Source organism: Toxotes jaculatrix, chromosome 3 (genome assembly GCF_017976425.1).
Source record: "Toxotes jaculatrix isolate fToxJac2 chromosome 3, fToxJac2.pri, whole genome shotgun sequence".
In the NCBI taxonomy this organism is placed as follows: Eukaryota; Metazoa; Chordata; class Actinopteri; family Toxotidae; genus Toxotes; species Toxotes jaculatrix.
Window position 1 is genome coordinate 24,296,616 of NC_054396.1, and position 25,639 is coordinate 24,322,254.

The 25,639-nt window shown below is 40.4% G+C and overlaps 1 protein-coding gene across 2 annotated transcripts in view; it reads right to left on the reverse strand.

Moving 5' to 3' along the window:
- The window catches only part of phc2b (polyhomeotic homolog 2b (Drosophila)), a 32,822-nt gene extending 17,631 nt beyond the window's left edge, over positions 1-15,191 (reverse strand). Inside the window, exons 1-6 of one of the 2 annotated variants that reach the window (XM_041034140.1) lie at positions 15,077-15,191; positions 3,770-4,109; positions 1,933-2,094; positions 1,706-1,783; positions 1,231-1,392; positions 93-227 (exon numbers count right to left, since the gene is read on the reverse strand). In XM_041034140.1, the coding sequence (XP_040890074.1) occupies positions 93-227; positions 1,231-1,392; positions 1,706-1,783; positions 1,933-2,094; positions 3,770-4,051 (819 nt within the window). In that variant the 5' untranslated portion in view covers positions 4,052-4,109; positions 15,077-15,191. The remainder of the gene's footprint in view (positions 1-92; positions 228-1,230; positions 1,393-1,705; positions 1,784-1,932; positions 2,095-3,769; positions 4,110-15,076) is intronic. The other variant, XM_041034139.1, reaches the window with a different exon arrangement.
- Positions 15,192-25,639: the final 10,448 nt, after the last annotated feature.

Sequence of the window (25,639 nt, forward strand, 5' to 3'; positions counted from 1 at the left end):
TGCTGAATTTACATTTATAAGAGGGATCCAGTTCAGGACATTAGCACTAGATTAAAGATATTTTTATTGAAAATAATTTCCAATAAGTCTACCTGTGAGGAGGCCTGTGTGGAGCTCTCCGACTGGACAGCAGTCACTGTGGCTGTTGGAGTGAAGATGAGCTGAGGGGACAGGGGAACAGCCCGGCCCAGGCTCCTGGCCACTTGCACCAGGTTACTCTGCTGGGCCTGAAAAAGATAAGATATAATTGGACTTTATTGATCCCACAGTGGGGAAATTTATTTGTTAGGCGGCTCACAAGAAAACAGGATGAAGTGCAGAAACAATAAGTGTACATGCAATCAAAGTAACACAAAACTGTGCAAATTAGAATATTTACAATATAAAGAAAACATCACGCAAAGACAAAAAGGAGAACTAAAGAGTGGGATAATGCTTCTTGGATTGAATTCTTCTTTAATCTATAAGCATGCCTGTCTGTCTGTCTGTCTGTCTGTCTGTATATTTTTATCCTAAAAAGAATGTGTAAACTGAACATACTGATACAACAGTTCGGTTATAATTATATACTTCCACTGTTTTGAATCTTTAAGAGTGGAAAAACAAGCAATTAAAGGAAATGAATTAAAGATTTAACACTAATTTATGCACTAATTTAGCACCAGAAGACTATACCATAAATAAAAGCCATGGCAATCGAAACTGACAAATGTGTTTTGCTGCCTGCCAGAAGGATCAAACACAATGCACTGTACTTGGTCATAATGAGGTGGCAGGAACAGTCTGTTTGCCAGCTGCACAATGACGGCAAACTGAAACCGACAAGTTACCCACAACCAGCTGCACCAAAACATACCAGTAAAAACTGTACACTCCTTCAGCAACTCTTTAAAAACAACCGGATCTTAGATCTTACAGCTGAAAGAACACCTGTGACCTCCAAAAAATGTTTTCAGAGAATTCATGCATATTCAAGGCATTCCCTTCTGTGTTTGTAAGCAGCCCTCTGGGGCCGGACAGATTATCCTGACCACCTACTCTGGTGGCAACGCATGCATGCATAACACATACACCAAGCCCAATACACACACACTTAGCCTCCAGAGGAAACAATGTGAGCTGGGATGTGCTTATTTATTCAAGCAGTTTGTGTGTGTGCTTGTGTTTATGCACATATGTACACTGATGTAAATGTGCCAGGGGCTATGCCTCTGGTGTCTGCAGTCTCACCATCTGTGCACGCAGGTACATCTGTGCCTGGCTGGCCGTGAGAGTGGGGCTGGATGGGCTGCCCAGTAGAACAGCCTGCTGGGAAATACTAGTGGGAGTGGAACTAATGCTTTGGGCCCTGCTGATCAGCTGAGCCGCTGCTGGGGAGGTGGTCAGGTTAATCTGTGGGAGTGAAGATGAACAGGATAATTAGGTTACACACCTCTATACCTCTGCTGGTATGTATATCAACACACCAATTTCTTTCTTGAAAACAACACGTTAAATATACAAGGCCAAGAAAAAAAAAAATATATATATATATATATATATATATTTTTAACACTTAAAATATCTAGTGCTAGTGTGACGCTCAGTTTCTCCTGAGCATCTCGCTGCTGAAATCAACTTAGTTCCATGATAATGTAATGAACAAAGATAACTTGAACTTAAGAGGCTTTTAGAAGACAGGCCCAACACTCAAAACTGCACTTACCGTAGCCTGAGTCGATCCTGTCTGCTGAGATGAAGTGCCATTCTGTGAGGAGCTTTGCCGTCCAGCAGCGATACTGGCCTATTACAACACAAGAGAGAGGAAGGAGGGAGAGAGAGGGAGAAAGAAATTCATCATTTCCTGAAACATGTCTTGCAGTAGGTCAACAATAACAGCAATGATCATCTCTCTACACCATAAGAATGATTCGTTCAAGGCCGTTCGCTGACCTGCTGTACAGCAGCCAGGCTCTGGAGCTGAGCGGTGCTGAGACTGTGCTGCTGCTGGAGGGCTGCAGTTTGCAACATCAGATGCTGCTGCTGAGCAGCGTACATCTGCTGCAGGTACTGCGCTGCCGTGTTAGGCTGTCTGTGTAGTGCCTGCTGGAACACCTGAATATAAAGACAAACAGACAGAAATAGTTGAGTAATGCACTCTGCGCAAAAACAAGTTTGCATATATTACATTTAAATGGGCAACGAACCAGAAAAGCAAGTAGTCCGAGATTCAGCTTCACTGATACAGAACCACAGATCTGTCCCAAATCCAGCATGAAATATCGACACAGCTGTCGAAAAACAAATGCTCTGTGCCTCTACTGTGTGTGTGTGTGTGTGTGTTCTGCCCCTCTCCTACATTCCCCAATCACACACCTGCTCCTGCTATTCACATCACTCCCACGCTGAAAAAACTGTGTACACTATGTACAACACTGCCTGAAATCATTGGATCTGCAGTCAATACATGCTGTAAAATCGTAAAATCAGCCTGTGGCACCACAAACCTCAAGGTGAAATGTAAGTTGAATTACCCAACTATGTTGGTAGCAGTCAATACAGCTTCTAGGTTCAAGGCAAAACTGTTCCTTATGCCATGTGGCGTTTTATTTACATGGAAATGCATACAAGCAGCGCTGTTCAAAGTACCAAAGTGAGACGAATGACACTGACATTTATATTCTGTATTTTACTCTCACTTTTATTTTGAGCCGCCCAGTTAACTCAGTTGGTAGAGCATGAGACTCAATCTCTCAGGGTCGTGGGTTTCTGTCCCCAGTTTCTGATGTTTTATAGATGAATTAAAGTAATTGAGAAAATAATTGTAAGTTGCAGCCCTAATTTCGTTATCAAAAAACTAACAATAAATCACCCTTGAATAAAATGCATTGAATCAGAATTTGTTCAGTAGTGGATATGATTGTAGAAAGTGTACACAGATTTGTATTGATCGTCTGAGACAGAGATATGACTAGTCTGTGTTTCAAAATGTCTAAAACTTGTCATTATTGCAAGCAGACATAAATAAACCCAGTCTCAACGATTCTTTGACCTAATTATAACAAAGCAAAACCTCTGCCACTGGGAAAAACTCTCCTCACCCTTCACCTCTGAAAGTGCCCCCTGCCTAGTCGCCAAGCAACCACAAAGGATGCTGACCCGCGGTCCGTGGTGTCAGTGGACCCTCCGGACCCAGACCTCTTGGAATGAGGGTAAAATTAGCAGAGATGCAACACATACATGCATTCAACTCTCACTGACCATAAATAACTAGCAGTCCCTAAAGCTCAGAGGGCCTTTTAGTGTCAATAGTGTTTGCCTTTTAACTGTCAGCAGGGTGAGTACAAGAAAAGGAGGGCTGAACACAACAAAAACCCTGCTGTCAAAGCATCAGCACTAAAAGTTGAGTGGACCTTATTCAGGGAGGGTAAGCCTGTGTAGAGGATTATCTCAGGGTCAAAGGGTCAAAAGCACCAAAGGACTGAAAGCATTCCTTTTTTCAACTTGAACAAATGCTGTGCAATGACCATTTATTTGAGCTTCCTTCATCAGCATATCGACCAAAAAGAAAAAAATGCCTCTTATTTCATTCACTTGATCCAATTAGAAAGTGAATCAAACGGAATTTCAGAAACCAGCGTGTGGCACTATATGCACCAACAGAGGGCAGTAAAGCAGAGGAAAGTATGCTGCTTTATGTATATTTGTATGTGCATGTGGTCTGAGTGTGTCTGCACATCACAACTTAATATCAAGCTGTCATCGATTTTACCGAAGCCAAGAAACTCACCTGCACTGTTTGTCGGTCTGGTATTCCACTGTAAACAGATATCTGAGGCACTGCCTGTCTTCCTGTTGTAGAACTACTACTGGAACCACTGATAGTGTTATTACTGCTACTGCTGCTACTGCCATTACTGCTGCTAGTGGAAGTGGTAGAAGTAGTAGCAGTAGTGTTAGAGGTACTACTAGTGCTGCTGCTGGCAGCTGTGGTGCTGGAGGAGCTGGTGGTGGAGGTGGTGGTCCCGGTGCTGCTGGCCGTGGAGGCAGGGGCCCCCGGCTCACTCTCCATGGTGCCCTCTGCTCTTCTGACCTTTGACCCCCTGCTCTTCTGAATGGCTCTCCTGTGCCTGGAAGAGAAAAAAAAGAGAAAAGAGAAAAATGACACACTATTTCACTTCTTTAGAACCAAACCCAAAAGTTTTTCTTTAGTCAAAAAAATACATCTGAGAAGCTACGAAACATCTGAACAAAAACTAAAAATTCCCCAGTAAGATGACATTTAATGAGCCAGTCAACTTCAAGAAAGTTTGACACCACCAGAATATATAAAATGTCAAGGAAGACACAAATGTAGATCTGATACAGAAATCATGGATCTGAGCATCAACTCGGAAATGAATGATTCCTCGGAAAGTCTGTTTATTTTAATGCACAAATTTATAACAGAAATTCTACATCCAGTTTAGGAGCCTGTTCACATAAACTACCCTGGTAGGCTTCTAAGACTACGTACACAAACTCTGAAACACTATACGGTGCGCCTGACTTCATTCTCCAAAGACGAAAAGTGATGCAAGGCAGAGTGAAGCTGGTTAGAGAAGCTAATGAAATCCAGTGAGCTCAGCATAAAAGGGAGGGTAGCTGGCTAACGTTAGTGGCCACTCTAAATTTCACCCAAGTAAACACTGGAGCATTTCACCTAAACAAGAATCTGCACATTTGGTTAAAGCTAATTGGGAAAGCAGTGGAGATTTTTCTAAATATGACACAAAATTTTTATCAAAACTCCCTGAATGAAGGGCCAAAGACCACACCATCAACTTCAATATGAGCGTAGGACTAAATTATTGCTCAAACTCTGCTGATGAGAGTCCATTCCACTTTTAACAGCAATTAGTCTATATGAAACTACTATGTCAAAACAACATGTACATGACATTCACTTTGCTCAGACTGCTATATCCATTTGTTCTTGTCAATCATGACCATGGACAAAAAAAGAACAAATGATTTAGCCCCCTTACGTAAAAGCCTTTTTAAGACCTGGTCCCCTGGTGCTCTGCTATCCATTAGCACAGGAGGAAAAGGCCCAGAGCTCTCCAGGCAAATGAGATGGAGGGTAGCTCAGTATGAGAGGTGAGAAGATGCAAAGAGGATGGGAGGAAAGAAAGTATCCTTCCTTGGTAGAGGCAAAAAAAAGCAAGGATTATGTTGTTAAATGGATATTAAGAAAGTTCAGAAGTCTTTGATGAAGCTGAGCTTTGATTAAAAAAAAAGGGATGAGGATAAGAACTCATCAAGAATTTGAGATGCTGGTGGTGTAGAGAAGAGGGTGGGATTAATGAGTGTGTGTGGAAGAGGATTCAAACAGCATGACAGATTTAACAGAGCTGGAAAGAACGGCCAAAACAGGGAGGACCGAATTTCAAGCCCTGAAGTTGAGATGCACACATTTAGTTTTTTGGAGGTTGGAGGGCATGGGGGGGCGAGGTGGAGGGGAAAGAGAGCATGTGAGGGTCGAAGGTTGGGAGAGCAGGTTCAGGATTTTAAATGGATTGGAGTAGGAAGAGGGTGTGATGGAAGTAATTAAATAAGGAGCAATGCTGCTGCCATGCCGCAATTCTTAAGCTATTTCCTCCTCCTCCTCATTATTCTTTTGAGTGGATTAGGGGCCAAAGCACAGCTCTACAGCCTACTTACACTACAAAGCAGACTTGGAAACAAACTGCAATCTTACTAAACCATATGCCACTCCATAAAATGGCAAAAGCAGAACGGTCCTAAATAGCTCTAAAATGTTTTGAGTAAACAAATCAGTCACTGAACGAGAAATGGCTGGAATTTGAGTTTGCAGAACTGTGTGTGTTTGAAAACTTTGGACGATTCAAAACAATGACAGAAAACACTCATATTAGCATTTACGTATCAATATTTCAATGACAAAAATGCTTTAACAGGCAAAACAGGACAAATCTTAAGAGCATTAGAGCAAGAATCTCCAGGGTCGATGTGTGCAGTCAGACAAACCAAAAGTAAATACGAACAACAACCCCAGACAAAATGCAACACAAATGGGTTTAAATCAATTTAGTACAATTACTAAAGTATATTCTTGAATTGCCCAGCACAAAGAGACCATGGGTTTACATTCACCAGCGACTATCATGAATTAAAAATTTCACATCTACATATTTGCATCTGTGAGAGAGCTGAAAGGCAGAGTGGGTTCATGGTTATAAACAAAGCAGCACTGCTGCCAAAGCCTGTCTGCCTGTATGCAGTCATTAGCCTACATCCTAGAGTCTGCTTTCCATTCCCTCCTCATGTGTGTAGACGGGAGGGAATCCCCTCTGGTAATGATGCCTTCAGCCCCTTTCTGAGAGGAGTCACCCATGCATCAGTGAAGGGGTACGATGGAGAACCCCCCCCCCCCCCCCCACCCCCCCACACTCCTGAACCCCATATCCATGACTACAACCAAGTTTTGCATTGATGTCAGGAAAAACCTGGTTCCTATGCAAAGTGGTAAAACCAGAGCACATCAAAGCAGCGCCAGCAGCCTGTAAAAAATTGCAAAGAGCCGGTCAACACCATAACAACACAAATTCAGCTCTTTGCACCCCTCACAAGAGGACACATTGATCTACTCATGCTGCCATTACAAGACCGCAAGAACCGACTGTCAGATTTGTGTCTAGAGGATTTGCATAGCCTGCAGGAAGATGAGAGCTGTTAAGAGTCTGTCAGACAGACTGGCTGGCTCTTCAGAGCTTAGATCACAGTAAGGAAGTACAGGAGCTTCCATCAGTGTCCATCCTTAAGTCCACATATAGGAAAAGTCTGACAACCCACATTAAGCATACCACAAGAATACATTTGTCAGCTGCACGGATCGATTGATGTATCATAATGGCTTTAATAGCCTGGATATCCACAGAGAAATGTATGCCTGTGTTATGTGGTGGGGTACTCTGCTGCTGAGACAAAGCCCCCTAACCCTAGTGCTCCTACCTCCTCCGGCCCCCCCAACGCGATGCAGGGGTATGATGCCCCATCCCCCGGGAGCGTGCTGTCCTCCTGCAGGATGTTGCTCTTCTTTGTCTGCCTAAGTGAGTGGCTGGCTGGTTGGCTGACTGAGTGAATGAGCGCGTGCGAGTGCGTTTCTGTGCTGTATCCAAACCCCCAGCCCCTCTTGTCTACCCCCAACACACAGCGAGCTCGTCGTCCCAGCATCAACACCCCACTCCACCAACCAGGCCGCGGCCTGCCTCCTGATTATGTGGTATCCTAGCGACAGCCAACGGGGTGCCTATGGATTCCCTGTGCGGAGCAGCATGCTGATTGGACAACAGGATCCTCTCTAATGAAGATGATGGTAATGATTTTACTCTCTTTACCCCTCCCCCTCTGCTGCTGCCTGAATACTGTTTTTTTGTAGGATACATAGACTCCCCAACATAAGGTAGACTGTAATCATCATCTGAATTATTTTTTTAAAAAGCCACAAATCTCAGGTAATGAGGTATTTCATTAAAATGACAGCTCCGAGCATACTCTTTATTTTGATTAGCCTTGGTCTCGACAGCCGAAAATGAAAGGTTCCATTTCGATTTCAGTGCCTCAGATTTAAAGACTGAAGATTTTAAACCATTTATGCAAAGCACTATGTCCACAAATAACCTCCAGCTCTGAGTGAGCCAAATTTGTATCATAACCTTCAGCTAAGGACAGGAGCAGTGACTTCTGGCCAGATCGAACATCTAACCCATTATCTTACTAGCAGGCCAGTGATCATCATCAATTTTGTGACATGACTGACACTGAAAAAATAAAATGCCTGTCTTGTTGCTTTTCAACAAGGTACCAAGTGCCTGCCTGCTATGTGAGGTAAAGACAGGCTTAACCTCTAACAAAATTTACCCTAAACCTGCTAAACCAGCACCATTAAAGCCCTAATTATACGGATCAGAACCTATGAGGGACATGCCACCCAAGTCACAGCAGGAGACAAACCACCTATTTATAGCAGGTATGGAAATGAAATGCAAAACAATAGATGTAGAAAATTGGAATTCCCTCATAAAAGTGAAATGGGATAGCTCTGCAGTTGAATTCAAACCTCTCCTTAATGACAACAGAATTCATTTATGTGGAATAGGGTAGATAAAACCGGAGGATAATAGCATACTTATGGTCTGCCCCACCACATTAACACGCCACCCAACTGTCTGGCTGTATGAAATGTAGCCATTTGAGTCGTTTGCTGGTGCAATGTGGTATTGATTGGGGCCAACCATGCGTGAACCTCATTGATTATTATCTTCTCATTAGCATATAGATTAGCTGGCGGTGTAGCCAGACACGCAAAGCCTTGAGTCTCACACTTGGCTAACAGAGCTGCGCGGCAAAGGAGGGGGTCAAAACAAGATGGAAGGAACAGGGATGGGGTGGCTCAGTTTGATATGAGCTGCTTGATGAACGACCTCAACATCTGACAGGCGGGGGACCCCAAACTGTGGTGGGATACGAGAATAAACAGAGAGCGGTCACGGTGAAGTGAGGCATAAGGGATGATCCAGCGAGGGGCTTTAAGACAAACAAACCCTGCCTTCTGTTCAAAGGACTTTCACTCTCATTATCAATTTAAAGAACGCTGACGCCTAACAAGCTCTTCTGGGGAGCCATATAAAAATAAATGATCTAGGAACCATATGAGCCTTCCTATTAGATTTGTACATCAAAGACATTGCCAGCCAATGCACTAAAAAGTCTGCTTGAAAATAAACCAACTACATACCCATTATGATTCATCCGAAAAAGTCTGAGATGAAGCAAAACGATGTGTGGCAATAAGAGCTACTAAAGAAGGAACTGTACAGAAACAGGCCAAGTTGATTCAGATGTTCGCTTGAATATATTCAGTGGATACTTCTGTCTACCTATGTATGTCTTCAATTATTTTTTTGGGTGAGGAGTGCCTATTTATATCACACAGGGGGGGATATAGCATCTGCCTGCCAGACTCATCAGTTTCTATGGACAGAGTTTTATAGCTGGCTGAATTTTTGTTGTTCTTTTTTTTTTCCCCCAGAAAATTAAGATAGTGTAAATGGTGATTCAGGCTCAGTCCTTAGAGGAGACTGCATTACTGCAACACATCCAATTTAATCCATTAATTGATTAGTCAATCAACAGAAAGTTAATTAACAACTATTCTGATAACTGAATAATCATTTGCACAAAGCAAAAACATTCACTGGATCAAGCAAATTATATGAGAGAATTTGCTTGAGAATCTTGTTCTGTTTTATATTAATGTAAATGGAATATTTGGGGGATTTTTAATTGTTGTAATTGACTAAACAAGTAAATTAAAGACATTACAATTTAAATTGTAGTGTGAATTTTTTATTTTATAACATTTTAGACTGAACAATTATTATTATTAAACATCTTTCTTTTTTTTTTTTATTAGAAAATTTACCTGCGCAGGTTTAACTGTCCTCAATATATTGAAGTGTCCAATTCTGAATTAGGGCTTATTTTCAGTATTAATCAATCTGCAGATTATTTTCTCCTTTACTTGGTCAAAAATGACCAACCAACAGTCACAACTGCAAAGAAATCTGAGAGGCTGAAAATAGCATTTTTGGCTATTACCTTGACAATCAATTATTTACTGAAATAGTTGATTATTTTTTTGTCGATCGAGTTATCGATCAGTAAATCAATAAATTAATCAGTGCAGCTCTATATCAAATATTATTTTAGTTTGGAATGGCTCCACTAGGACATAACAAAGGGCAGACTTAAGGTGGTCAGGACAGATCATATCAAACGTAAAAACATTAAGACAAAACAGCAATGCAGTTAATGACATTAACACAATGTAGTCACAGTGATGGTATGGGACACTAAAAGTTGAATTCATAAAGCGCAAGATAGAAGACATGTTATCTTGACAGACCACACTACATGTCACTTACTTTTGTCTAATTCCTAATGGATGAGAGGGGCTTGCCTTTGAATCCCTAATGTAAAAGCCAGCATCCACATCCTGTGCTCTACAAAGCAGTACTTTCGCGATGATGCTGGGGGTCATCCCCTGAGGCTGATGGCGGTCGATGGGTCTTGTCCAAACAGAACAAGCAGGGCAGTGCCTTTGTTAGGCTGTGTAAGACAGAGATACCCTCTGATCCCGAGGCAAGATTGGTTGGCAAGCTGTAATTGAGCCATCTGACTCAGATGGACCTTGCCTTCCACAGCTCAGTAGACCAGTACAAAGAGACTCTGGCTGCTATCCAGGTTAAGTGTGCTGAGCGTGTGTGTGTGCCATTCCAGCACATGTAGCCTCACGCTGTGAAAATACAAAACACTTTCACTTGATTCTCCCGAGAGGCCTGTGGTCTTTTTCTGTTCAGCTTCATTTAGTAAGACCCTAGCCTTCTAGGTGCAAATTGCTCCATGGATGCTAAAAATTGCCTGGACGGTTAACAACTCTCAAAATATCCATTGGCGAAGTAGCCAGAAAAGCACAGAGACAGACTGAGAGGGGCAGCAGACTGACAGATAAAATGAAAGATTCTCCTTCTGATCTATAAATAGTACAGTCAAATTGTTCTGGCAAAGCTTGCAGATTAGCTGCACATTCAAATCCAGACTGTTCTATCAAAGGAGTCTCTGAGGCATCACTCTCAGGCGTCAATCGCACTAAGAGAAAAAAAGAAATAGGTCAGGTATGAGCTGAGATGAGCAGCAGCACTGAGAAATGTAGTGATTCACAGCCTTCATCAGTAACAAGCACTTTAACTTGATATCAAAACCAGCAGTGGACAGACCACATCAAAAGTTCAACAAATAAGTTTCTGGGTCACTGAAGACACCTACCTTTCAAAGTAGTAGGGAGATTAATTGTGATCTAAGCCTAAGATATTCTTTACTGCATATCTATGGACTGTATGAATGTATGAATTAGTCATGAGTCTTATTATTTAATGAGGTTAAAAATTAGGCCATTCAATTTCTTTTCCCCTCATGAAAAGCTGTCTTTTCTTTTGCATGCATTTTATTCTCATAACAAAAATACCACATCCTGATAGTGGTATCCTGATTGAAACTTCACAGTTAAGACAGTTAAAACACTTGAAGGAAGGTGCAAAAGTCAAACTGATTATCTATAAGCCTCTTACCTGCGATATACAAAGGTCATCACTGGGTCAGAGTGGTCTTTGACCTGATTTGACATGTTGATGTGTTGTCCTTGTATTATTTCAATATCCAAAGCATTTGAAATTATATCAAATATAGAATAATACAGAAATTTGGCCATATTAATAAGAGGATGATCCTTTCAGCTAACTCTGGTATTTACTATTTTAATGCAATAATGCTAAGACTGGTACTAGTAGACTTACTGTACTGTCTCACAGTTACTCATACTGTGCTGCTTGTTACAGATGCGGATTATTTCAAAAAATAAAAATAAAAAAATCACTGCTTTATTTTCATTATTACTTGTGGAGATGAGCACTTCTTCTTGAGAACAGAAAACGTGTCACTTCTCTATCTCTGTTCTTGAATTTCTCCAGCAGGTGGATCTTTGAAAACCTTCTACATATCATGCTGAGTGTCAGTGGGTGACAACAATGTTTTTATGTGGTTGAGGGCAATTCTGCTCCCTTCAATCATCACAACGGTTTTTACCAGCGCACAGTTGAATGTTGACTTTGCCTAATCAAACCTAGCAGGTAACTGTCACATTTAAACAGAAATAGACTGTGTAAAAAGATGAACACACCTGTGCACTTTTAATTGCAAAATAAACTGGTGCAGTATAATCAAGCAGGATTTTCATATCATATTTCATTATGTCAGCAATATAATAATAAACAACAATTTCCCTACTGACAACCTGTCCGTGGCTATAAATGGAAATGCTGGCTGTTAGTGGGACTGAAACTGACATCATGCACATTCATGAGCACACCTGGTAACTTTCACCTGGTCAACAAAACACGTCCTGGTACATTGATTTCACTCAATTAAAAAAAAAAAAAAAAAAAAATCATATATAGATAATAGATGGTAGATGGTGCAGATAGTGCAAGTGAAAGTAGAGTGGATGTAAATGAGGGAGCATTGGGCCATCTCACATGTCAATGATCATGGTCAATGTGGTTGTCACTCTCTCATGAGATAAATAAGCCTTTTCATAACACTCAGATAAATAGCACAAGACAATTTATTGAAATAATATCTTACTGCATTAGAGCAGGTGTCAGGTATTAGAATAGATGTGCGAGTAATTGTCTCGAGCTGATTGTCCCTGGCTGTGTGATCCCAGGTTTAAAAGGGGTTACTCTATTCCATAATAACAGGCTGCCATGCTTTTAAGCCGATAAAGCAAACATCTCCCTGAAATTAACCCCTGTAGCCTTGAGAAAAATCTATGAGCTTCTTCATTAAGCCTGTTGCTACTTTTTATTCTTAAAATAAGCAAATTACAGGGCATGACGTGACCCTCTTGAGTGCAGATAATATGAGGAGAAAGTGTGTAGCACAGACCTCAATTAGCTGCTTCCACAGGCGTAAGTGGCCTTACTTGAGGAATAGTAATATAGTACAGTGAAGATAAATCCAGCATTGTGCTGCACACACATTTGTGTCCATTCCTATGTTTAATTTGGTGTTGTCAGAAAGTCCCCTACAGGCTTTGACCACTCACTGGTTTCATACAGTGCAACAAAGCCCATCATCTTGCACAACCATGGTTCTAGACTAACATTTTATTTGTTTTTGTTTAGGCCATTTCATCATACCTAAGCCACAGAAACAGGACGAGTTATTCCTAGTATAAATCTACATTTTGGCCTTTACTAAAGTGCGATTTTTCCCTCTAAACTTCTCACATGGTTTAATTTCAATAAATGTATATAACGATTTCATATGTAATAATATATCAGTTAGTACTTTTACTTTTAACTACCTTCTGCTGCCAATACCTATGTACTTTTACTTAAGTAGGATGTTTTTATGCAGGACTTTTACTTGTAATGGAGTATTTCTACATTGACGTATTGGTAATTAGAAGCACAGTGAGTGTTTCACAAATACACACGCCTTATTTTTCCTTCTCCTTTTTGCCCACCCGCACAGCGAAGAAGAATATCAAGATCAATGGTAATCAGAAGCAGAGTAAGGGTGGGTCTTCTCTGAATGCAGGTAGGAAAAAAAAACCTACACACATGCAGACACAAAGACAAACCAGCTCAATGTCAGGCACTTGACAGATTTTTGGTCACATGCGAGACCAAAAGGATTGCATTCTACAGCCCCAATTACACTGTAAAGTAGCGAACTGGCCTAACTGGCTCTAGGGGAATGCATGTTAAACAACTTCCTAACCAAGTCTACTGCAAAGTGAGTTAACTACAACAAACTCTGTCTACTAACAACCTGACCTTCTGAAAAAAGAATAAACCTATAATACATCAAAATCCTCATAAAAAGGACACGGGTGGAAGGTATGGCAAATTGCATTCATTAGTGAAGTGACACTACCAAGGCCAGGCAACTAACAGCAACTAACAACTGCAGTAGTCTCTGTATTCGATGTGCTTTTTACTCCTCTGCATTACATTGTCACTAATTTAAATAGCATCTAATACACTGATCCAGCATCAGAGTGTGGCTTTACAAATGTTTGGTGAAATCCACTACATCTTTATGTTTTTTTGGTGATCGATTACTGGTGGTTATTTTGACTGATTAACTGAATGACCTAGCCTTTTTGTATAGATTTGCATGTAAAATGCCCCCATGGAAAAATATCTATTTGGTGCCTATGGTGTGCAGTTAGTCAAGTAGTCAACGTGTTGTTTGACATAAAAATACATGTATTTCTCAAACTATTTAGCAACTTACTGTGAAGACACCACTTGACTCTGCAGCACCGTCTGCTCAGCTGTGCTGCATACTCTGCTACATGTGTTGTAAACAATGATATGAGTATTGTAAAAATGGAGCCAGAGCACATTCTACTATACACACTATGTGATAACACCATTTCTAAGTCAATCTTTTCCTGAATTATGTATTGTAAATAAAAAAAAAAAAAGTTTCATATCAGAATAACGGGCAGCATATATCCCGATATCGCTGGGTGCAAATTGCTCCACTAATCTGTTATAGGCTAACTTCAGCTGATAAAACTGGCCAACCAGTTGGATTCTGATCAACATAGTTGCTGATTAAGTTTCTGTCAACTGCTTAATCAACTAACTGACTAACTGTTGCAGCTCTATTCCAAGACACAAAGATATCTCATATGAGAAAAGCTTTCATGACAAGCTGGAACCAACAAATGCTTGGCATTTTTGCTTCAAAAGAAAAAAAAGACAAGAAAATCAATGAACAACATGGCTGACTAAACCAACTAATCGTTACAGCTTTACACATAAGGACTGAAGGGGGGTGGGCATGACTCTAACTCTGGTATTATTTTGCCCACACTGGGGTCACTGAACGGCCACGGCCACAGTATTCCAGCTCTAGTAAAGCATTACAACTATCCACGGTTATGACCCACACTTGTCAAAATATCAGGCTCCTTATTTGTGCCAAAGGTCATGACCTATGCGACCAAAGTTTCTGAAGAAAACACCTGGCTAACTTTAGCTAAAACTAGAAAAGCTGAAGAAGTAACCTTATTGCTACCCCTAGCATTTCATTTATACGTTTAACTCACACGTTAATTTTCATTCATAGCATAGATTTTTCCCATGATTCCCGGCACTGAATTCCAATACAACGTTGGCTAAGGCAGTTAGCCCTACTTGGGTTCTTATTTGTCAACAAATTTGTGTGTGTTTAAGAATATGCGGCTGTGCACACTAAACTTAGCCGTTAAACTAACATCAACGTTAGCAAGCAAGCTAGAAGCAAATGCTGCTGCTGCTACTGCTTGCTGTTTTGGGGCCCCGAGTAGACGTTAGCTTGTGCGACCGATTAACCTCACGCGTTCCGACACACACGGTATGACCCCAGTGCCAACTGTGACACCCCGCGCCAAGAAGTAAACCAGACGTCGCCTTACCGTTGTCGAAAGTCTCGTAGCCTCGCTCCTCTTTCTGGCAGCGCTCCCTCGCCGTTTTTCCTGATATTCTACACCATTTCTGGACGGTGGCTCGCTGTATCCGACCAGCGGCAGCAGAAGAGCGAAGAGCAGGGGCGGTCCACAGCAACTCTTTTCATTTGCATTCCAAACTGGCAACGTGACGCAAATCTGGCCAATGAGCAGCGAATATTTTATTTAGACCCGCCTCTTCTACTGTCAATCAAACTTGACCCCCTCCCTCCTCCTTCTCCTCCTCCTCTGTCCCCCCTCCCCCCTCCTCTACCGTTCCATGCGCCTGTCAACTGTCTACCGCTAGCCTCGTCTCCATGGTAACACAGGGGATTTAACCCTTGCACTGTGCCCTGTTCATGGTTTATGTTTTCAAAACACGGATGCGGGACCTTACATGGGCAGTTATTGGTGTTAGAAGAGAACCAAAGCAAAGTTTATACAAACAAAGGTTTGTTTCAGGTTTCTATATTTCAGGTGTCAATAAGTTTCTCCCCCTAAACTTGGTTCGCATACTTTAATTTAATAATGAACAACTGTTCAGATGATCTAATATTTCAAGTCCAAAAAGTGAAAACTAATTTCTGTGTTAAAACGATGTTGTTGTTGTTTTTAACATTGTTCCACTGTGTGTGACAAAATTAGTTTATTTACTAGCTTTTCAGGGCTTTCAGCCACATCTTATGCTCTTCATCTTCAAAATGTTCTATGTATTATTTATTATTCAAAATGTATGTGCTGTCACAGATAGGTCTTACACACAGCAACACTAGATACACGCAATTTTCTTGTAAAGGTTTTCTGATTATGAAAACCTGTATATGATTTGTTTTTCACAGTAATTTTTGCAGTAAACTTTCTTTCCATCACATAGGAGGTATGAGTCACTCTTTACATTTTGTAGTTTTGTTCTACTTTGAGCTGTTTTGCAGTGTCTTACTCTAATCCATCAGCTCTCAGCATTGTTTTAACTGTGCAAGACAACACCGTTCGCTGAATCTCTAATGTGTATCCAGATGGATCTGAGCAGGTATGGCAATAAAATGAACAGCAATGAATTGCTTATGTGTCGGTAAATCGCTATTGTGTTGCCTGTAATGCGAGGAGGGAGTACATTCATCCGCCTGCAAACACTGAATAATTTATCAGAATATGACTTATTTGGTTGGCCCCTGAGTTAATTATCTGGTCTTTCATGGCTCCCTTGAAACCTGGCTCGCAGAATCAGCATGAACACAGCATCGTTCCACTAACTTGGTTAATCCCCAAAGACACGTTATGGGCTCGCAGCCAGGCAGAGTGTGTGATATTAATGTTGTAATAGAGGTAACACTGAACTCAAACACTGCTCTGCTGGGCAAGGAGAATATCTTCAAAGTGATGTTTATACAATATCATGGACCAGATGTAGTGGTGTGTAGATTATATATGAGAATCTTAATGGAATATTTATGCAGGGGCTTCCGTTCAGCTCGGTTGATCCTCCATTTCAACAAAGTCAGGGATGGGGTGTTTTGTTCTCTATCATCAAGCAAGTGCCCCCGTGTTTCCACAGTGCTGCTCACTGCTTTTAAACAGAACAGCATAAGACAGAGTGAAAACCTGAAACCGATTCACCGGCATTCCACCAGTTTAACACATCAAAGTGTGTTTACAGGGGAGTACGGCTGCATATGTGAAAAATGTTGAATGAACTCTTGTGTGGCTCTAGAGGGAGCTATATGAAAAAGATAGAAGTGAGTGCCACTGGAGTCATAGTCAACTGGAGCTGAAGATCACCACCTTTTGGTACCATCTTTATTACAGCTTAGTGTCTCGTGTTTGAAAAGGCCTAGATTTACATTTACATGCTTTAATGCTATAGTGAGCTAATATTCCTCTTAAAATAAGTGCTTAAGCTCAATTAAAAGAATGCAAATTTACAGAAATATCCAGGACTCAGTAAATGAGTGGATTTGTGGAAAAACCTTCTTTAAATTCTAAATAAATATCTCATTTTAGTGTTGAAATAAAATGTTATTTTCCAGTAATTTAAATAAAGCATATTCATGCTGTAAAAGGGGAGAGACAGTCTGGCATTTAGTGATTAAGAAATAGACAGTACTCACACGTCTTCCACAGCTGTGACATTTGGATGGTTCACCTTTTATTGCGAAGTCACAATGACAGTAATGTGTCACTAATATCTACTTAGTTTAAGGACTTGCATTTCATTTATCATGAAGATGAAGATAACATTTATTCTGTGATGGCTGGAGTCAGGACTTGAATTTGCTTCAGGTTAAGTCTGGTTTTGAATTTAAGAGTTGAGTTTAGAGTCAAATGGGTTTAGAGTCAAATGGGTCTAAGGAAGTTCAGTCAATTTGTAAGAAACTTTGTCTAACTTTAAGGGGACCCGTTTTTTTGCAGAATGAATCAATCACAAACCTGAGGGTTCACTATTTGTTTGCACCTGGTTATGCTGCAACTTTGTGCAGACATTTGAACAGAGAGGCTATACTACAGCGTGACGCAACTCAGACCTGACCACAGCATTACAGTATGATGCAACTCAGACCCGACCACAGCAGACTGATCAACATCATCAAAGGGAGTTTTGTTTGTTTTGTGCACATTTATGATGATCCCCTATGACAACTGCTCTGTTTTGCCTTTAGTCATCCAGAAAACGCTCTTGCGTTTAGAAAATCCGCTCTCCATACCCATGTGTACTCCCATCTATTAAGTTATAAAGACATTTGATTGTTACAGTTTTACACCATGCCAGATTTAATCTATCTGATATTAGGCTGATCTTTTGAGTCTTCATATGTTAATGTATTTGTCATCCACAAGAGGGAGCCGTCATATTAGAAGTCTGCAAAGGACTTTTCAACCGAAATGAAAATATCACATAAAACAGTATTAGATGTGCACAGTCAGTCACTGAACTACAATAACACTACTGACCAAGACTGATTTCCCATTTTTTTTTCTAATTAGTGGAGTTCTGTGTTACTGTATTTGGAAAATGTATGTTTGTGAGATCATGATACACAAAATCCACTGACTGTCATTTGTAAAACTGAGATGCATCTGAATATGCATCTATGGACATTTGAAAAATAAACATTCAACCAGTAGATCGGGTTTGGCGTACACTGAAATCGGAAATGGCGTGTGAGAAGTTTTTTTGTCAGTTGTCAACTTTCAGGCTAGTAAAAGATGTTTTAAATAGCATCCAGGAACCAGGTTAATTGTTCCCATGAAACAATGAAAATTCCTGAAGTCAAAGGCTGTGTGGTGTATGTTTGCTTTTATTATTTTCTTCAAAGAGAGTCTAAACCACAACCTTGATGCCTTTTTGAACTGTTTTTTTTCTGCATGAAAGAGCTTGGGAATGACGATAGAGTGGCCTCTAGCATCAAAGTTTGCTTATTAGTTCAAGAATTTCTCAGTTTTTCTCCTCATTGTTGATTTGTCTCACTCAGTGTTTGTACAGCAGGGGTGACTATTGTGAGGAAGGATATTTAGTCTAATTCAGCCCCAGCAGACATCCCCTCCCTGCCGTATAAGACAGACTTCACAAAAAAGGTTTGGGGATTACAGACATCCTGTTCGTTGACCTCTGTGTCAGACACTTAATCATGATGCACTTGCACCAGTATTACCAATATTTACACTTGTTTATAAGCAGTGTTGAGAAAGGAACTGCCAAGCCTACATGGAGCAAGAGAAGGAGGATGACTAGGTGTACACTTCCTCTGACTGATAATTTAACTAAGAAATGACCCTTTGGCCTTGTTCAGTTACTGTTCTTGACACATCAAAATGAATTAAGGCTCCTCCGTAGCATCCTGGAAAACATGCAAAATGATTTCCTTTGCATCACATCCTTTTCTGTTCACTCACATCTGTACTTGAGGAGCCTCATACCTTTTCCTTTCATTTATTCTTTAACAAGACCATGTGGTTCTTTAAAGAGCCATTAGCAGAAAAGCTCGGCACTGGCGGCTGAATTACAGCAGCTCACACTATCTCCGCCTTCTCGACAGAAACTGAATGGCCAACACGCTCGTTACTTCAATTCCCTCACACCCGATCAAAATAATAGGATTTTTGCCATCAACATTACAACACGCTGTGTAGTGTGCAGTGATGTGTGTGGAAGAACAAGGGTCCAGTGTTCTGAAGGGTGTTTCACTGCCAGTGAATGGCCCACGCAATTGTTGCTGTACTATGGCTGCCTGCGCCTGTGTGTTGCCTTTTGGCTCCTCTTACTCTCATCATTTCCCTCTCACTCGTCAGCAAATTATTCTTGAAATTCATGTTGTATCAGTTCTCACAGGCACAAGGACCAATACTGACAAACAGATATGCTAACAAAAATAAAAACACATGAAATGTTATAAGAATGTGATCAGAGTTATGATTTATTTTTTCATAACTATCATTAGTGTTGTTTGTATATAATAAAAGAAAAATACCAAGTTCCAACAATGGCAATTCTTAACCACTGCTTCCTGCTTCCCCACTTGTTAAATACCATGTAAATTACATTCCATGTAAAACTTCATTCCTGTGATGCAAACTGGTATTTAAACTGTCACTGTTCCACTTACTATCTGTAGTAGGTACAACAAGAATACAAGACTACAGGTACAACAAGGTTGTCACTGTTCCACTTACTATTTGTAGTAGGTACAACAGGAATCTTTTGAAACAGTAATATTAAGGTAAACATCATGGTAGGGGCTTTTCTTCTCAATGTACAGTGTCTCATAGCTGTACTAAAAATCCCTGGCATGTCCACCAAATGCATCTGAACAAGTCAAAGCTGCACAGATGTAACTTTAATATCTGGGAACTTTAATATGTAAGTTTGAGTCTTACAGACTTTTAAATGTTAGATGTATTATTTGGTAATGTGAGTGTTAATAATTCGCTGCCACTATTGTTGATAAGGCTGCTCTGCAGGCCATTGAAAAACTAAACTAAAGAGAAATCAAAAGGGAAATTAAAAACCTGAAGTACTTTAAATGCTTGTTTCCTCCTGCCAGCTCTGCGGATGTGTTTGTTCCCAGCTTGTCTTTCATGTCAAATGAAAATCATCAAATTTAAACGATCTGAAGTGCACGAAACCAGAGTGGTTGGATTGTTTAAAATGTTTAGGCTGGTCATGCATGTTAGTTTCTGTAGGGCAGAGAAAATGGTTGGGCTAGCAAAACCATTTCCTCAGTTTTTCTCAGAATGTAGATGTCACACTGTGAAATTAGTGAGAGTTAGTTGAATGAGTAGAAACGCTGGTAATGACGTCAATCAAAAGCTTCCTGAACGTCAAAGCTGCACAGCTGAAAAGTACCAATTAAAAAAAATCTCTTAAGAAACTTTTAAAACTAACTATGTTTATGTAATTATTTCATACTTCAAAAAGAACTTTCTTTTTTCACCCAAATTTACCCATTGTACACAAAAAAAAGTTAGTTCAAAGGAAACTAACTAAAAAAAAGTGACGTTTAAAGAAGCGGGAAAAAAATGCAGGAAACAAAAATAGTTTAGTTTTAGAATGGTCATTCATTTCAGTTTGCATAAGCTAAATATGTGTGTGTGTGTGTGTGTGTGTGTGTGTGTGTGTGTATTGAAGGTCAAATGAGGTGACCTAACAGGAAGTTCAGTTCTGCTCTACCAAACATGATGTCGTGGTTTGACCTACAATGAAGTATTTTTTGAAGATCTGATCAGATTGGTACGAAGTTGCTACTTCATTTCTTCTCTACGGCACCCGGTTTGTTTACAGTAAGTTTTATTATGGCAGTCTGCTGCAGGTTACTGTGTGTGTGTGCAGCATGCCTGTCTGCACGCACGCATTTTCTATTTCCAGTCTGTCAGTGTGAGAGAGCGTTGAGGGTTTCAACCACATGAGCTTGTGATCTATGAAGAGGCAGAAAGTGAAAAAAGAAGTTTTAAAGTGTTCGGTAGTCTGGCAACCATCAATGACTCAGACAGGAAGAATGAGCGAGTGAGCATGAGACCTGGTGCACGTCTACCATGGATGCCTGAGCCAATTAGAAGCAAATAGAAGAGGTGTCTGAGTAATCAGTAGAGTAGAGAATTACAAGTCATTCATGACTGAATTAAACCAAGCAGCTGTAACTGTACAGTGGCAGCACAATGGGCAGGGCCACACAAATAACACATGGGTCACCCTGGCGTTGTGTGTGGTTGTAAAATTAGGGCGTTGTGCCATAACTGTTGCTCCTCCTCAGAGATCCAGCTTGCTTCGATTGATCTGGGAGGAAGTGAGTGAGACAGGCTGCTTCAGTATAAGCTGTAGTTGGTTGCTGCTGAAAGGTGTACAAAGACAAATGTCCACTCTTAAAGTGCAAAAAATTATCCTTACATAAATTACTGATGTCTGCACCACCTTTGTCAAACCTGAATGTCTTAGGTTTAACAAATGCAGCCACTATGAAAAGGAAAGAGAAAGAGAGATAAAGAAAAGGAGGAGTGGCTACAGTATCAAGAACCACAAGTAGAGACTTCACGATAAACATCTCCATAAAAGAAAAAAAAAAGTAAAAACAGTAAAGAAAAAGACATGCAGACAGAAATGTAGAGTGAGATAGAGACAGTGTCAGAATGTGGTGAGTCCCAGGCAAATGAGAGAAGCTGAACCAGTGTAGTCCTGAATGTGCTGGCTGCAGCACCTGTCCTTTCTTCCCTGTAATGTTTTAATTATTCACAACCACTTCACGTGGTCGTGAACCATCAGCCGGTCTCAGGTTTCCCTTGAATTCCCTTGAGTTCACATTTACGTGTCTCTCATCACCTTGCCTGGTGAGAAAATGCAAATACAGAGTCCCGTAACCACTAACCACAATGTTTTTGCATAGCTTGTGCCAGGAATGAAAGATGGTGATATCAGTCATTAGGCCCATAGTTTGTCCGTTTGTTTGTTTGTTGACATGAATCCAAATGTTTTGGTGAACTCTTGGTCTTTCCTGCAGTGCCTTGGGATAAACAAGACATTTTCAGCCTCACCATTGGTACAGTGATACTCTAACAAGGAAAACATTTCTATTTTGTTACTTCAGTTCAGGACCTTTGCATTGGTGAGGTACAAGGAAAATCCCAGCCTTCATCAGCAATTAGCAAATTTTCTGACCTTTAGTCTTGTTGATAGCCCCAAACCACAGACTGTTGAAAAACAAAAGCATCAAAGCCAATTAAAGGTGACTGATGGGATGTTTTGAAACCTGGGGGCTAATTTTACTGTTTGCTGTCTTCATATCATCTCAGTTTGTTGGAAGCATTCTCAAAAGAATGAAATAAATATTAAGATAACCGACTAAACATGAATGACACAACACCTTACCAAGACTGAGTTTAGATTAATGCTGTTTAACTCATAAACACATACAGCTCCAGCAAAAACAACAACAGATACTGGCCACATGTACTATATTAGTATAGTGTACATACATAACACATGATGTACCCAAAGACACGACCGCACACTAACAGGAATATGTTGTGGATGTATAAATGTGAAAATATCTTCAAGCTATATATAAAAAGGAACGTTCAGTACTATTGCAATCAGCCGTGATGCAATATATAAATGCCTGGAGAGACAGACGGGAAAACAAATCCTTTATTTATAATTCTGGAAAAAAGAAAACAAACAATTTTCACTTTATAGGCCCAAAACATCAGTTTGCTAATTGACATTCACAGTCACTGTCACATCTCATACCCTGTAATACAATATTTTTAAGTCTTTGACATGATGGATTTCACGGAGGTATTTATGCATTATGTAAGAGGTATTTATGCATTTCAGTAACACCAGTAGCTTGGTAAGGCCCTAGGATTTGTTTTTCATGTGTAAGAAAAGTAGGATTCCTGTGGGGACTGAGCTATTAGGCTAATGTATAACAAAGCAAAACTTCCACTGGCAAACTTCCACTGCTCTGGCAGTGGTGGTAAACTAGTTATAAGCAGTATCTTCACACCTGTGGGTCATGTGACAGCGGGTACAGCTGGTTTGCATGTCCTCTGCTTGGCTTAATTCCCCTCTTACCTCATTTGGCTCGGGCTGCAGACCTCAGAGATGCTCCAGTGAATTTCAGCAAACACTGCAGCACCGCGCTGATGCCATGTGACAATCTGTTTTTCTATTTTGCACGGTTTTGGAAGCAGCAGACGGAGTGACATTTTTCTAATTGAATGTAATGATGAAGAGAGATGGGGCTGGGTTCCCTGTTTCAGATAATAATGTGCTCACTGGTCAAGCATTTTATGAAGGAAAAAAGTGCGAAGGACAAGTTTCAACTCCTTTATAATGCTTTACTCCTGCCAGTAGCACTAGTTTGGGGAGAGAATCTTGATAATGAATTTTTCACATTTTTCAGCTGCATTATTTTTGCTAAATTACTACACATGAATAAAATAATGAACATCTTACCCTCTCTCCCCCTCCTTTATTCACATCTGAGCTGGCCTTGTTTTTTCCAGGCATTCTGCTTTTCACCCTGGTTCCTTCTTGCTAATTAAGAGGAATTTATGCTCATTCGACTGCTCTACTGCTGTACTAACTAGTTTGAAAAATTCCTCTCTAACTACAATGTGAAAAGAGTCCTTTACATGCAAGTGTGCTGTATCCTACATGAGTATGGGGTACTATTTTACTATTTGCTCAAAACCTAGGAGATATTTCAGGTATTCCCTTTCTCACAGAACCAGAGAATACAAAGAGTGTGTAACAGTCCCGGCATAACTACATGCATTAAACTGACAGTAGTGGGTACTCTATAGGAAGCCTTTCTTTTACAAAAAACATATAAATCCATCAAACCCTCTGTAATCACTCTTAGCTCAGCAAATGGATGTACAGAAGCTAAAATGCATTAACCAATAACTTTGGGTGATGTAAGTTACAGACAAAGTCAAACAATGGCGCGGGGGTCATGGGAAAGTTTACCACTGAACATTTACATTAAAGTCTAATGTTTCATACTGCCTTCTTTTATTTCTGGCTGTTTAATTACTGTGGGATTAGACACTTTTAGCTCTCCCCAGCTCCTTCTCCCCTCCACGCACCTCACGGGTGTCTTAATCGGGACGGACTTAGGAGGCCGGTGGCACCAGGGGTGCAGCCTTTGTGGGTCCAGTAAAGAAAGGAAAGGAGTGTGTCAGCGATTTAGCTGACAGCCACAGCCTTGTTTGGCCTCTTGCCTGCTGCTTGGTCAACTGTGGTTCTGCAGGGGCACTGGGCAGAGTTACAAGACCAGTTTCAGTGAATCAAGACCTTGTTGGAGCTAGGTGAGTTTGCAAAGATAGATGAGGTGAGATGAAGAGAATAAGAAAAGGGCATGTGGTCCCTGTGTCGGGCTTCTGTCTGCTTCTGAGTCAGCCAGTTCTTTCTGGTTGGGTTTTGGGTTGTGCTCAGTGACCGCAGTGCCAAAAGCTGGAGCAGTGCTTGAGGCCGTTTGTTCTTCTCCTCATGGTCGTGTTGGTTCTGTGCTGGCAAAGAGCGGTGATGAGTTTTCAACATGGCATCTCCTTATGAGCAAAACATGAAAGATCCTTTTATTTTAAAAATGGAGAAACTGATTAAATTTTAGATATAATACAATACACACATGTAGATATGGTTAGACTGCCTGAGAAATTTACCTGTAACAGTCATGTTTTTTAGAATCTAAATACATTTATTGTATATTAATTTTTGCATGTTTAACAGAACACTGACTGCTTACATAAATCTCCTATACTTAATTCAGATTTTTTTTGTTGTTTTTGTTGATTCCTGATTATAATGCATGTCTTTAATCTACTTTATTGTCTGTTATCTGTTGAAATAATAAAAAGACAAAATAAAAAGAAAGCAGCAGCATAAGTTAAACATGAAATCCATTCCCTAAACATTACTTCTCACAAACTGAAATCTGTTTCAAGTAATGAGTTGCTTTGCATGCAGCCAGCACTTTGACCTGGTGTTCAGAAAGTCAGTTTATACATATCTGGAAGAAAAAAAGTCAATAACTTCATTTAAATCTGAAAGAACTTCCCTATTTGACATTTCCATCCTTAGCATGACTGAACAGGTGGCAGAGTGAAGGAATTATAGAGTGAAACACCAGAGAAAAGTATTCCAGCGGACTGATAAATAAGCACAAAATATAAAAATGATATAATTGAAAAAGTGGCCTAGTTAAAGGCCACACGATGATATGGTTTTGGCTTTTTGTCACACATGATCTTTTGTCAGCTGATGTGCTTTATCTTTCAGTTTCACAACCTCAGGCAACGGGTGAAATGAAATGAATGAGATTGAGAAAGCCTTAGCAACCATGGTTTACATGCCAACTCTTTTTACAGCCACCACGCACTCTGGCATACTACACCACTCTGTTGTCTGTAGCCTTGGTGACTGTTTGGTGTCACTTATTTGTCCTTAGTTGATGCCTGAATGTTAATTCTATCACACCTAGTGCGTCACGTTAAGTTTAGCATGTCATAAAACCTGTTTCACAAGTTGTTTGCTCCTCT